Here is a 14,877-nt window from a genome sequence, read left to right on the forward strand (position 1 = left end):
GAAAGTGTCTGCCTTGTCCTTGGTTCCACACATCCAGCTGTCTGAATCAGCCTTTTGGGAGAAACAAAGTGACTGTCTTGATACAAAAAGTTATTTGTTTTTTTTAACGTTTCTGCAATTTCTGTTTCAATCAATAGCTCCTGACGTTTCATGACTGACATTGTGAGGAGGGGCATTTAATTGAATCCTTCAAATGCAATTGAAATGACAAACCTTAAAACCAGGGACGTGCACAGGAACGGGCTAATGTTGCCCTGGAGAGAGCAAGAGGTTTTATTTATTTCTGTTGTGGCCGAATCAACATGATAAGGCCACAATTAGTATTGTAGCGTCTCGCTGCGATAAGGATAAAACACACCTTGTCAGCGCTGTCATCTGCCCCCAGTCACGTGACTTTGTTTACAATCTGACAGCTGAAAGCAAAGGACAGCCCTCCGGCCTCATATGGCTATGGTGATCATACCAAATGCCCGCCTGGCTTTGGTGGCAAATCCCCGATTCAATCTGTCCCCGGAAATGTCCCCGTTTTTAAATATGCTTAAATAGATTTTGAGCTGTTCTCATGGCAGTTAGAGTATAGAGGACAAACCAGGGGACTTTACTTCCTCTTGACACCGTCGGTTATTTCCACACAAAAAAAAACGAAATATACTTGTTATTGTGCATCTGTCTTTCTGTGTCTTTTCATCTGTAAACTCCCTCAACGGGGCCGCTCGCTCTCTTTTCTTGATCGCCCTCTCTCACATACGGGAGAACACTTCACTGTCCCGCTTCATTGTAGGATTTCTGCCATGTCTCTACCACTTTAGTTTGACCATCTCTGTTATTAAGTTATGGAATACTAAATAAATAAGTAATTAGATACCTTACCGTTACTGCGCTCATAAAGAATGATAAGAATAAGAATAATGCGTATTGAACTGGTTTAATTCATTAGTGAGATTATTTAAGAAAATTACTTAGAAGCCCTATTTTATCAGTATGTCTGCACAGCAGTCACAATGGTCAAACTAGCCTAAAACAGAATTGTCCCCATTTTGTCTTTAATAGTTAGTAACATTAGAAAAAAAATTCAAAAGGTCTTATGTTGTTTTTCGGGGGGGGGGGGGGGAGGCCCTTTTTCTAGTTTAGAGCAATAGCCCCTCCAAATGTCTGTGCACGTCCCTGCTTAAAACCATGACTTAAAGTCCATTATTGCTTTGTCCATATCAACAATATCACCTGGTAATGTACACTATTCCCACTGTGATATAAGGGTCTAGTATTTCTTCATGATATTTTGAATTACCTTGTGGTAAAATCACAAGCCTAATATGTAAATGGTGTCATTGTTATTCTGGTGTGATGGCAAAGAAGAGCAAACAATAACTTCGTTGAGTAAAAATCAAATTTCTGTATGAATATAGGCTACTGCTCGTGCTGGCTGCTCAAATCTGATAAGGGTCCAATGAGAGGAGGGAGGAACTGAAAGAGCGCGCATCGGAGACGGGAAGCGGCACTGTGGTTTAGTGTGGTGCGCACCTCCCCTCTCCACAGCGCACAGAGCCTCTCGCTTTACGGAGCCTGCTTGCAATTCCTGATCTTCGTGCCAGAGTCTGCAGCTGTCTCTGTTCGCCCCGCTGCCGCTGCTGTGGGAAATCGAGACTCCGCGTGACGAACCGACGGCAAACCATTTTCCCCTTGAGGTGTCAGTGCAAACCTGAAGGATATCGCAACTTTTAAACCATTTCCAACACAGTTAGGAGACTGAACGATGACACCTGACAGCTCGTAACGTACCATCCGCGTGTTGACTGAAATCTTTGCAACTGTTAAGGCTATAGGAATGTGGAAAACAAGTCTAACTCAGCGGTGAGTGTTGTAATAGGTTTATTATTCCTCTCGCTTTTTTTCTCTCTCTCTCTCTCTGTGTGCGTGTGGTCGTGTGTGTGTGTGTGTGTGTGTGTGTGTGTGTGTGTGTGTGTGTGTGTGTGTGTGTGTGTGTGTGTGTGTGTGTGTGTGTGTGTGTGTGTGTGCGTACACTCCAGTGTTTGTTAGATTGAACATAGGCGTTCCGCAAAATTAAGTTTGGAGCTTAAACGTGGAGTCTGAGCACGACCGGTTTTGAATGCAAACGCCTTTACATTGAAACATAATGACTACGGATATACCAATATATCACTGACATATTCAACCTATAATTTTGTGTTCAAAACTGCCCTTAAATACCTACTATTTCCTTTCTGTCCACCCCTCTCATGCAGTAAAAGGACCTTCCTCTGCCCCTGACACCATGACCACGGACCTGAACTTGACCTCCCTGCTGAATGTATCAGATATCCACAATCACACAAGAGGATGTTCCCTCACCAAAACCGGTTTCCAGTTCTACTACCTGCCCACTGTTTACATCATGGTATTCCTCACAGGGCTGGTGGGCAACAGCCTGGCCATTTGGATGTTTGTGTGCCACATGAGACCCTGGAGCAGCATCTCCGTCTACATGTTCAACCTGGCTCTGGCTGACTTCTGCTACGTCCTCTCTCTGCCCTTCCTCATCTTCTACTACTTCAACAAAACAGACTGGATATTCGGGGATATTCTGTGCCGACTGCAGCGTTTCATTTTCCACGTGAATCTCTATGGGAGTATTCTGTTTCTGACCTGCATCAGTGTTCACAGGTACACCGGGGTTGTGCACCCGCTTAAGTCTCTGGGCAGACTAAAAAAGAAAAATGCAGTTATTACCAGCGCGTTGGTGTGGGTGGTGGTTATTATAGCTATCTCCCCCATCTTATATTATTCTAGGACTGGCTTGAAGCGTAATGCCACCACTTGTTATGACACCACCACTGAAGATGAGTTACCCGGTTATTTTATCTACAGCATGACTTTGACTGTGTTCGGGTTCTGTATCCCCTTCCTTATCATATTGTGTTGCTACGGCATGATCGTCAATGCATTAATCTACAATGATATGAACAACGCTCCCCTGCGGCAGAAATCTATCCACCTGGTTATCATCGTGCTTGCAGTCTTCGCCGTCTCATACTTGCCTTTCCATGTGATGAAGAACCTCAACATGAGAGCCAGGCTGTACTTCCAGAGCCCGGACATGTGTGATTTTAACAACCGTGTCTACGCCACATACCAGGTGACACGGGGGCTGGCCAGCCTCAATAGCTGTGTGGATCCTATTCTTTACTTCCTGGCTGGAGATAACTTCCGGAGAAAGCTGTCACGGGCCACTAAGAAGCCCTCAAGGAAGGGGGACAATGTCATCCAGTCCAAGAGCGAGGAGACGGCTCTCAACAGCCTGGCAGAGTATGTGGAGAATGGGGACCGGAGGCTGTGAAAAGGCACCTCTGTGTACCCGGTTACGGATGTGGATCTCTATTTACTTTAGAAAACCATGATGGACTTTGTATTGAATACATGAATGCACTGTGTGGACTGAAGGCTGTGTTTAAAACTGAATGGCTGATGGTTTATAGAACTGTAGGATAAATACATTCATTTAACCCTGTGTTAACCAATTGCTCGCTTGCAGCCTGTCGATGATGATAAGCTATTGTACTGTATTGTCCCGTACACGTATTGTACTCTAAATGTCAGAGCCATCACTCTTTATTCTTATCAAATAGTCTATATTACCTATACGTCGGACAAAATGAACATTAGGATCAGACAAGCTGCGGGAACTAGGTTTCCCTACAAGCTTTACAGTCCTGTTAATCAATTTGTTCTGGAAAAATAGGACTGAACGGATGGCACCTCTTAGTCATCGGGCTGATACTTAATCAATAGCTATTAAGCAGGTGAGAATGTGGTTAAGGAAGCATACCTGCAATGGCTCAAAAAGTAAATGCACTGAACCTGAGACTGCTGGATGTGTCGTGCAGACATTATAATGCACTATGACCGGGGACTCTCGGCTCAGAGAGCTACCCATCACTCCTCGTTTATTTCTCCATCTATTACTGACTCGGCGAGGAATGTGGTCGACTAGTTTTTCAATTTGACAGCTCTGAGTTTAAGGTCTGCAACGGCTCTGTTACCACAATCTTTCTCTCCTTGTAAACCTGTTCCTTACAGAGAAAAAGAGAAGATAATACTTACAGTATTTTTTGTGTATATGATACTACACTAAATGTTTTTTGATGTGTGCTGTACAGGATGTTGTGACGTTTCAGGGTAGTATGTGTTGGTAACTCTTCATGTTGGTATCACCAATCCATACCTTTAGTGCATGAGTCCAGTATCAAATACCATCAGTAAATAACCACAGTATCTAATGTAGTGTTTATTGCAGTCTAGGGAATAACAATGCATTTTAAATGAGCATAAATGATACACACACACTCAATCATCTGCTTTGTGACTCCAACATATTGAAGACATGTTTGTATGAAATACCTCAAAGTAAATACTGCACTGTGTCCGTGTTTTGACAGATAATCATTTCTCTTTTACATCTGTTGTAATCACTTTGCAGAAAAGATCGTGGAGCTCTCAGGGTGTGTTTTACCCTGGACTAGGTGTTTGATGTCTGTACTAATACTATTGTAAATCTGTAATGTGGTCACCTTTTGTCAAGAAAGGAAGTGAATCACCTGTACAGGATATCTGGGGCCACGTGTATCTTTGTTAATAAACTTTTTCTATAAACTGTGCCAGACAATTTTACGAGACTCACATATTTCTTTCAGGCTAGTGCCTCATTTTAAGTCTAAATGTAATGGATTAATGCCTCTTTGTTCGTTCCAGCTGCACGTGTTCTTAGTTAAGCCCGCTCACTGTTACGAGTGAACAAACACTGTTGGTTGTGTAGACATGCGTGCAGAGTTCCCTCCATTCGCTGCTCTTCTTGTTTCTCCACGGTCCTGTTTACTTTGTTTTTCAACACAGCCGGGAGGAAGCGAAGGGACGAGGGAGGAATAAAGAGTGGCACCTTTTTCTCCTGGCTTATCCTAAGACAGCTTTTGTGTCTTTCACAATAGTGTGGGGTTATTGATGCAGACAAGGGTGCGAGGCTGTTGCCAGAACCCCGGAGCTGCGCCATGTTGTGGGCACAGGAAACCAACTAACCTTCTTTCTCTTAACAGGGTCCATGCAAACGCCTTTTGATTTCCTGGCTTTGAGGTGCAAACTGCATGGCTGGACTTGGCACACAACTGTGTGTGTGTGTGTGTGTTTTTGTCTGTGTGTGAGAGAGAATGTGTTTTTGCCCCTGTTATTGAGCCAAAAGGCAATGCAGCCCTTCTTCAATAGGTGACTGTTATAGCTGTCACTAGTTGTTGCCGTGACATGGACATAGTTTACAGGAATATTAATATGTTTATTTGTATTATATGCTGCATATTCTATTGCCCTGTACACTTGATTTGATTAAAGGAAGGTTATATTCAGACAAAACTAAATCTCAAGCCAGCAGAGCTTTTGAGCCTGAGTGTCAAATCTTGACTTGCAGAAAGCTGGGATGTTTGCCAGTATCTCCTCCCTCCTTTCTCAGCTACCTTTCACCTCTTTTCTTTCACATCCTCCTCGCTTTATTCTGAATCTAGAATTGGAAAAAAGCCTTTTTCTTCCACCTATTCTATTTGCATAAGTGTTGGGAAGACAAAGAAGGAAGAGTGAAGTGTGCAGAGTAATGGCATCTGTGGAGAACAAAGTTTGTGTTTGTTTTTCCCGAGGAAACTGTTGGTGGCAGGGGGGCCCACATTAGAGACAGCTAAACTAAAATACTGAGCTTTGTTCTTGGAGATATACCGTGGAAGCTAGCACAACCACATCTACCACAGGGGCACCTGCTTTAGCCAAGAACTACCGCTAACCACACAAAACCCGAACATGATCAAAAAGCATTTCGTATTTGGTGAGGAACTCATGATACAAACAATCATGGGACAGCATGATCGCAGTGATGTGGGAAAGCTGTAAAATTCAGTGGGTCCACAGACACCATGTGACAGAGCTGTAAAGACCACTGGAGCAGATATGAGAAAATTAAGTTCCCACTATGAGCCAGCATTATAGTTAATCATGCCCTAAAAACCCCAATAAACCCTAAAATCATAAGCATTTTTCAGATTTTACGTCTTACTTTACACTGAATTTTGTTTGGCAATGCACAGCACTTGGAGATAAACAGTATGCACTATTTAGGCGGAAGGTCTTGTGTTTGTATACTTAACTATACCGTTTTTCAAAAGAAGTCGCGCAACCAGTCACATGTTTTCTAAAACTGTTGCAGTTAAGTAAACATGTTAGAACAAATATTTTGTTTGGCAAACCTTGCTTACAACACTGTACTGCTACGCTTAGATTATCATGTGTTTATTTTCCCTGATCAGGCATCCACCTTCCGTCCAACACCAACAACAGAGCTTTATTGCACTTCTATGGTAATGTCAGTATGGAAGTGAAAACACTTCCAGTTGTGTACTTGTAGCAGAAGACTTAGGCGCCGTTTACACGAGGAGAAAACTGCTTGTATCTGCATAGTTTCGCGTGCGTATAGCCCTATTATTTACACGAGGCCGATAGAAACTGACCCCACAAACGATAACGGGTCCCAAGGTGGATAGATTTGCAAACGAAACGCTCTGGGGGGTCAACCGAGTCCGTGTAATCACCTCTATACGAATATTTCCTGAAAAAATAGCGATAGCCCCACCTCTCCTGCTCACTGCTGTAGCAACTATCAAAAATAGCTGTGTTAATTAAACGCACAAGGGGTTCTTGAATGAAATAATATTATAAAAGGCAAACCAGAATTGTTAACGCCCAATATACTCCTTAAACAAAATAAACAGAGTCAGATTTCATGCATTGATCCATTATATTGACAAAGGAGCGATCTCACCCGGTGTTTGTAGAGAATATCTCTCTTTCTGAGCGTGTCCTCTCCACAGAGACGTGCTTCTTGGTCGGTCGATGCAATATCCACAGATTCGGTTTCTTTCAGTTAACTTCCCTGTTGCATTTATCCATATGCTGAGGAAATTACTATATCCCGCTGAATACCAGCAATCGCCACACACACTTCCTCCTGTCAGTAGCTACTGCTAGTGCTACTGCTACTGACCATGCTACAGATATTAGTGCAAAATCTACAGCTTCTCTACCACAACCATCAGCAACAAGTGGACATGGAGAATTACATGAACTACATGTTGCTAAATACACCACGGGGCTTAAACAGAAGGGTAGCCATGGCAACATTGCTGCGGGGCTGCTCGGGCTGCTCTTCTTCGCTGCTTTTGGTGTATTTTGGCGGAAGTTACAGCGCCACTTACAGTCCCGGCATATGTACTACAGCGTTTCCAGCGGCCTCGTTTGAACAGACACGTTAAATGAAACGAATGCATGTGAACGGAATACTTTTTTGAATACGCATACTGTGCATAAACGCAAACGTTCCCGTGTGAGTGGGGCCTTAAACCAAAGATTTCTTGTCAGGTAAGGATGGCTCTCATCTCACAGGCTGTTGATGCATGATCGAATGCATGATCGGTCTGAGACAATGGAACCGCACTCATCACACACCACAGGTAAGAATGTGCATGGCATTTTATAGACTTGCCAACCAACACAAATTAATGCGGGTGCAACCAGTGAGAAAGTGGTTGCAGTTAAACAAATACAAAAATATTAATTGTCAAACTCACAGATGATGATTAAAAAAAGCTACCAGAGACTTAAATGTCACATTCTGGGGTTGCTGGGGACATATGTCCCCACCATTTTTAGTTCAGTCAGACAACTCACGTGTTTCTTAATATGTTTATTATAAGCAGCATATAGTTTGAGTTTGGCGTCTAGGCTCGGGCCTCATCACTCCACAGATTTACAAAGAACATTGAGTGATGATTAGATAAATATCCCCCAACACGCGTGGAGATTAGATAACTCTCCCCCAACACGGCATGGAGATTACATACCTATCCCCCACAACTGCGAGAACTGAGAGCCTGACGCTAGTGAGTAGAGGGCCTGGCGAAACAGCCACGTGGCCATTCCCCCTAAGCACCGTGGCTTTGAGGGGAATATACTACCTAGTGACTGCTATGTGAAGGCCCGGGAACAGCCCGAGAAGCCATCCCCCTCAAGCACCGCGGCTTTGAGGGGAATATACTACCTAGTGACTGCTATGTGAAGGCCCGGGAACAGCCCGAAAAGCCATCGCCCTTAAGCACCGCGGCTTTGAGGGGAATATACTACCTAGTGACTGCTATGTGTAGGCCTAGGAGAGACCAGTGCCAATCCCCCTCCGAGCACAGCGGCTTTGAGGGGAATATACTACCTGTTGAGACTTCTATGTCTAGGTCTGGAAGCAGCAACAATGAGCTTTTCCCAAGTGCACAGCAGCTACGAGGGGGAAACACTTGAGCTAATTGATATACAATCTAAACCAGCAACCACCTCATATGCAATCGCAGAATTCTACGGGTATACATCTTTGAACATTACGCATTCGCCAAGTTGTGCAAGAGCTCATGGTTGTTGTGCTGAAAGGGTCTCATTCTTGTGACGCATGACATAGCACTGGTAGGCAGAAGATGACCGACAGCCCAGGACTCCTGGGTTGAGGTAAGCTGATAGGGTGCTGCGGTTGTGGCTGCGCACATCTTAAACAGTGATGGGAATAGCGATCTGGGGGGAGGCCGCAGCTTGGCAGAGATCACGCAGCCTGGAGGAGAACTTTGATCTCGTCAGGGGTTTGCAGCCATCGAATCAACATGGGTGCCGACCCATGTGTCAGAGGGCAATGATGCAGGATGTTCAGCATGGAAGATTAAGGACAAAGAAAACAGTGTTAGTGTTAGCAATGATTTTTCAAGTTCCTTGACCAGAAGTATCAAACTTTGAATGTTTTGAAAAACCTGGCGACATGACAAACGCCGGCTACTACAGCAACCAAAGTTACTGAGTGTAAAACCTTAAACGCTATTAACGTCACATATGTATGCCATAGAAGGTATCTGCTTTCCCTAGCCATGCACATACCCCTATTGACTTAATCGTCTGCCGGCTTCATCTACAGAAGCTTAGAAACAGGAAAGCTCTTCAGGAGTTAAGCTATTAATACTCTTGACGGAAGAATCATGAGGAGCTAACAGATCAATAAAAATACTTTGCAAGAATATTTCCTCGTTGCGCTTGGGCGCCTATCATGATTCTAAACTCTTTAATAGCGGCACATCTAATAATCCTGGTTCCTTCAGCGCAACTCAGTCTTCAGTGCAGGTTTTAACAGACATAGGTCCCTTTGGGAGCCAGCAAACCTGCTAAGGAACCTTGATTTAGCCTGGTGATAAGGTAATTGACCAACATCTGTTAGGGTGAAAAAGCTTTGGAGAGCTGGCACATCACTGGAGTCGATTTTGCAGCGTGAAGCCTCCCGAGGCACACCAGGCATGGGTGGCCATTTCTGTACAAACTACACACGTGTGTAAATTACAATTAAGATAGGTACACACATCCAGAATTATAGCATATAGAAGGCTTGAATCCTCTGGGGAAAACTCTCTCCTTGGTAGGTGATTGAATGTACATGGCTGCTTTGGCAGAGAAGAATTCATGGTATTCATAGAAGAGAGAGCCACTGTAATGAGCGAAGTCTAAGATGATGGACAAATAAGTATCGAGCTATTCTTCATTCAGAACCACATAACAGATTTATTTTTAATTTATTATTATTTAATAATTATTTAATTCATAGTAGTATAACTACTTCTGTATAATTGCCTCAAAATATGAATTACTGCAGACGAAATATTTCCATAATAAAACATTGCCTCATGCAGAATTGTATGATATACCTGCTAATATGTGATTCCTAAGTCAGGAATTGCTGCTTCAGGGTTCAGGAAGCTAGAACCAGTGGTTGGAGCTGAGACTTCATTTCCCAGAGTCCTCGGGGGTGTGACGTCAGCGGTAAGCGGAGCAGCAGCATGGGTTGAGGAGGAGTGACCCAGTTTGTTTACATTTGCAGGCAGCGGAAAACGGGTTTTGTTCCAGGGAATCTATCCTGGAATTAAAGGTTTCAAGCGCTGATTTAACTTTGAAAAGGGAAGACAGGATGGCAGGTAGTTTAGGAATGCCGGAGTCAGCTTGCTCCTGCCTTTTTTGGTGTTCAATTGGCCGCTGGCCGAGAGACATTGAGCCTGTTAATTGACACTCTGTGATGAGAGGTTTTGTTACCGGTGGTGGCGTACAACTCGGGCATTTCTCTTGGCCGGAAGGAAAAAGGCTCCTCGTGGTTGAGGACGGACGGGACACCCGGCCAGTCGTTCCGGGAGCTGCGGCTCGTTCCAGCGGCGTCTGAGCCATGCTCTGAGCTAGCCTATGTTTCGGATATGAGGCAGGCTTCTTCCCCCGTGGATTGAAGAAACACACTCCTCAATGTCAGTTTCAGTGTTTTAATGACAAAGATGACGACACCCTGAAACAGAGTAATACAGCGAGGTAAGCTGACAAAGTATTACATACATGCATGTCATCATTAACACAACACAAATATATGCTACGACACCACGTATATATACACCAACAATAGTGGGAACAGTCTTACATGTGTGAGTGGATGAACGTCTCGACACGAGGCGGAGTGAATGAACAATGTTTGAACTAAAATGGCCGCTCAGTACTACCGGGTCAGAGCGCGGCATATCCGGTGCGACAGCAGTGAGACGCTGCCCTCTAGTGGCCGGCGATAAACTCTTCATCCCCCCCAGACCGGAAAGCTATAGGCTGGAATAGATTAACGGTCTAAATCCCGTATCCAGCTGCCGGACTCGGGCTCGTAGCGTGCCGGCGGCTTCCTCACGCGGCCCGGCCGAGTGGGCTGGGGCAGCGCCGGCGGCGACTGCGGCACCGGGAGCGGTGCGCCCAGGAAGGCACCCGTAGGAACGGCGAGGTCAGAGGACGCCTCATCAGCAAGCGCCGGTGGGGAAGCGCCCATAGCCGAGTCGCGGGGACCATCAGCCGGCCGCTGAGCAAGCCCCTGGGGCGTCGCCCAGCCCGGGCGGATAGGTGGGGGCTGATGTCCCAGGGCAGCGGGCGGCGGCGACGGCGTGGCCGACTGCTCATGGGCGCAGGGTGTGGCCGGCGTGTAGGCATGGAGGAACCGCCGGTTGCGCAGTGTCAGACGTCCCGAACCGTCAACCCTGATCCGATACTGGTCATGGTCCAGCGACTCCACCACGATCCCTGACCTGTCCCATTTGCTGGGGCTCGGGCCTTGCTGGTTCTGGAGGAATACCCTTTCGCCGAGCGCCAATGGGCGGAGCGGTCTTGAGTGAGTCCCCAGAGACTCGGTGGTATGGGACATACGGGTCCGAAGGGCGTCCTCCTTCGCCGCCCATGCCTCGCGCCATAGCGGGCGGATATGCGGGCGGATATGCGGGTTCGAGAACTTCTCGAGGCGGTTCACGAAGGAGAGCGAGGCACGAAGGAGAGCGAGGCACGAAGGAGAGCGAGGCACGAAGGGGGCGGCCGAAGATGATCTGCGCCGGCGAGAGGTTGCAGTCGGGGTCAGGCGTGTTCCGCAACTGCAGCATAGCACGCAGGAAGCGGTCCTGATCAAGGCTGCCCGACGGGCCGGTGTTGGACATCAGGAGGCGCTTAGCAGTCTTAACCGCAACTTCCGCCCTCCCATTCGACTGCGGAAAGCTAACGGAGGACACACGGTGTTTGACGTGCCATAAGCGGAGGAAGTCCTCAGTGTGGCTCGCCTTGAATTCCGGACCACCGTCGCTCGAGAGCTCCTCCGGTACGCCGAAGGTAGCGAAGAACGAGCGGAGGTGTTGGACCAGGCTAGCTGAGCCCGCCAGGGCAGTACCCGCCGTAGAACTCAGGACCTCTACCCAGCCCGAAAGCCGATCCCCGACAACTAGGTAGTGGCGGCCCCCATAGTCGAAGAAGTCAGCAAACACCGCCTCGAATGGCGTGGACGGGGGTGGTGACGGCAGGGGGGGTGTAGCCGCCTGTGACGGAGCATTGCGGTTGCAGTCTGCACACCCGTCCCTGGTGGCCTGAATGTCCCCGGACATCCCGGGCCAGTAAACTATGGCTCGGGCATGCTGCCCCATCGCTGAGGTCCCCTGGTGAGCGGCATGGAGATGCCGAAGGACTCTCCCACGGAGGGATGGGGGGACCACGACGCGGTCCCGATAGAGCAGGACGCCGTCCTGTGCGTAGACGGACTCACAGACCGATGACAGACTCGCCAGGGCAGGGTCGTTAACGTCAATCCCACCCTCCTGCTCGATGAGTTGGAGGAGGTGGCCGAGGCATCCGTCAGCCGCTGTCTCCCGTGCGAGGAGGGGCCAAGAGACGGCTCCGAGCTCCCGTGCGTCGTCGCGGATGGAGGCCATGAGTGCTGACTCCACGGCGTCAGGCCCGCTCGGCAGCCCCAGTGAGAGGCTGTTCGCTGAGCCCGAGGGGGAAGGATGCCTTGACGTGGCATCAGCGGCATAGTTGCTCTTGCCAGGCAGATGCACAATGTCGAAGCGCCATGGGAGGGTGCGCTGCTTGAGTCTAAACAGACGCGAGTTTGTTATCTCATCCAGCGTACGGTCACCAAAGATCTTATGGCTTATGGTCGGTGACCACGACGAGGTTGTCGGACCCCTGCGTGAAGTACCGCGTCTGTTCCAGACCCCAGGCCACAGCTAGGGCCTCTCCCTCGACGGCCGCATAGCGCTGCTCCGCAGGGGACAGGAAACGCGAACCCGCGAGGGTGATCCTCCATCCTCCTGGACAGCAGTCCGGTATGCCCGAGGCACAGTGACAATGTTGCTGGAGCAGGAAGTAGCCAATGCCACGCATGGACCAGTCAGGGCGGAGGCAGGTACGCTTCTGCATGTCGTAGATCTCCACGCCCTCGCGGATGGCCTCCATTATGGCTTGCTTGGACGTCTGGAAGGCCTCCTCCAGAACGGGGGACCATAGGAACACACAGCGCGGGCTGAGGAACGGCTTAAATGGGGCCATCGTGTCACGCAGCTGGGTGTAGTTAGCCACCTGGTTGACGAGGCCAAACCAACTCCTGATGTCCGTCGTGGAGCCTGGGGTGGGGAAGTCCCGGATGGCGTCCAAGTATTTCGGGAGCGGTTCGATGGTAGATTCCGACACCCTGAAGCCGGCGAAGTCGACGCACCTCTCCGCGAACTGAAGCTTGTCCGGGTTCAACACGATGCCCGACCGGCCGACACGCGTCAGGAAGTCGATGGTCCTCCACCAGTGTTGCTCCAGGTCGGTGTCATAGTGGATGGTGTCATCCACACAACGTTCCTTGCGTTCATAGTCCGAGAGGACGGCGTCAAACCGACGGTTGTAGCCATCCCCTGATGACAGGAAACCCTGTGGTGCCCTGGTGTAGCGCCAACGGCCGAAGGGCGTGATGAAGGTAGTGAGGTGGCGATCCGACTCACGCAGGGGGACGCTGTGGTAGCCGTTCCAGGCATCCGTGACGGTCTTCCAGGTGCCCTTCGGGACGCGGCGTGCAAGGTGGAACGGGGACTCAGTGGCGAAGGTCTCACGTTGGCAGAACTTGTTGAGGGGGGAGAGGTCCACGGTCCTGCGGGGGGAACCGTCGTGCTTCCGAGTGACTACCATACGATGGCACCACGCCACTGGCTCGCCGTATGGTACGGGTTCAATGACCCCGAGGGCTTCGTCCCGCAGGAGGTCATCGTGGACCCTCCGCTGCCAGTGTAGAGGCACTGTAGCCGCGGTGTGGCATGCCTTAGGCGTAGCTGCGGGGTCCACGTGCATCTCGATAGATGGCCCCTCCATGCATGGTAGTGCCCGATGGGGGCAAGTATTGAATGTCGACGAGGCATATCTCCCGAGCAGCCAACCTTTCATCTGGCTGTTGTTCTCTGGCGTACAAGGCCCCACGCAGCCGCCGTTGGTTGACCTCGTCGCATTGACGGATAAGGGCTGGTCTGGCGTGTCAGCCGTGTCAGGGCCACACCCGTCCTGGGGCCCCCCTGCAATGTCGTCCGACGGGAAGCCCACGGGCAAGAGACCGAGGTTGAGCAACGACTCGTAGGATAGGTACATGGCCCGGACTGAGCTGCTCACGTATACCATGGAACGGCAGGATGTAACACGCCCCCCGCTGCAGGTCGTCGAGAGCCTGGCGAAGAACCCTCCCTCGATGGCTATAGGGGAGCGGTTGGCGGCCGACAGGCTGAGGCTGGCGGGTCGCAAGTCGTCCCGCGCGAAACCGCAGGCCAGGAACTCCTCCAGAGACCAAAGGTCCGACTGCGCGCCAGTGTCCGCGTCGGCGGATATCCGAGCTCCGTCGGCCGAGCCCCGGTTGCTGGTGCCATCCCTCAGCCCGACTGGCGAGTCCATCGAGATGGTGATCAATGCTCTGGGGTGGTCTCTCATCCTGGCTCGTCTCCATTCGCCTTTGGAGAAGATGTGGTGCTCGAGTCTGATAGGTGCAGGCCTGTTGAGACAGCCGTGCGACGTAGGGGCACGGCGTCGGCGATGGCTCCCGTGACGTCGGCCAGGGCGGGCTCCAGCTCGCACCGACGAGACCTGGGAGACCAGCTCCGACCCCATGGCGGCATGTTGACTGTCGGATGACGACTGTGGACGCCTCTGTCGTCGGTGGGCCCTGTAGCAGCCGATGCACACCGGGTGAGGCTTCGGATTCCACCCGCGAGGCCCCTCCGTGAAGACGTTGAAGACGCTCTTACATTCCGGGCACGAGGCACGTTTAGCCCCGGCCGCAGGGCTCGGGGCGGGGCTCGTCTGTGGAGTCGTCTGCAGGCGCCGGAATGACGACATGGCTGATAGGGAGGACGACGGGAGAGCGTTACGGGCCATCTCTTTGTTCTCGACGAGTGCAATTACATCGTTAACTGGCTTGACCAG

At 49.6% G+C, this 14,877-nt stretch overlaps 1 protein-coding gene across 1 annotated transcript; it reads left to right on the forward strand.

Annotated features, from left to right (window-relative positions):
• Positions 1–1,484: 1,484 nt before the first annotated feature.
• Positions 1,485–4,660, forward strand: p2ry1 (purinergic receptor P2Y1). The gene is made up of 2 exons (XM_034115283.1): positions 1,485–1,851; positions 2,244–4,660. Exon 2 carries the CDS (start codon positions 2,273–2,275, stop codon positions 3,332–3,334), a length of 1,062 nt encoding a protein of 353 aa, XP_033971174.1. The 5' UTR covers positions 1,485–1,851; positions 2,244–2,272; the 3' UTR covers positions 3,335–4,660.
• The last annotated feature ends 10,217 nt before the right edge of the window (positions 4,661–14,877 follow it).

The sequence above is a fragment of the Trematomus bernacchii genome, unplaced genomic scaffold (assembly GCF_902827165.1).
Source record: "Trematomus bernacchii unplaced genomic scaffold, fTreBer1.1, whole genome shotgun sequence".
NCBI lineage: Eukaryota > Metazoa > Chordata > Actinopteri > Perciformes > Nototheniidae > Trematomus > Trematomus bernacchii.

What these genes read in the sequence shown, in the direction of transcription:
- p2ry1 (XM_034115283.1), top strand. Translation starts at nt 2,273, where the DNA reads ATGACCACGGACCTGAACTTGACCTCCCTGCTGAATGTATCAGATATC.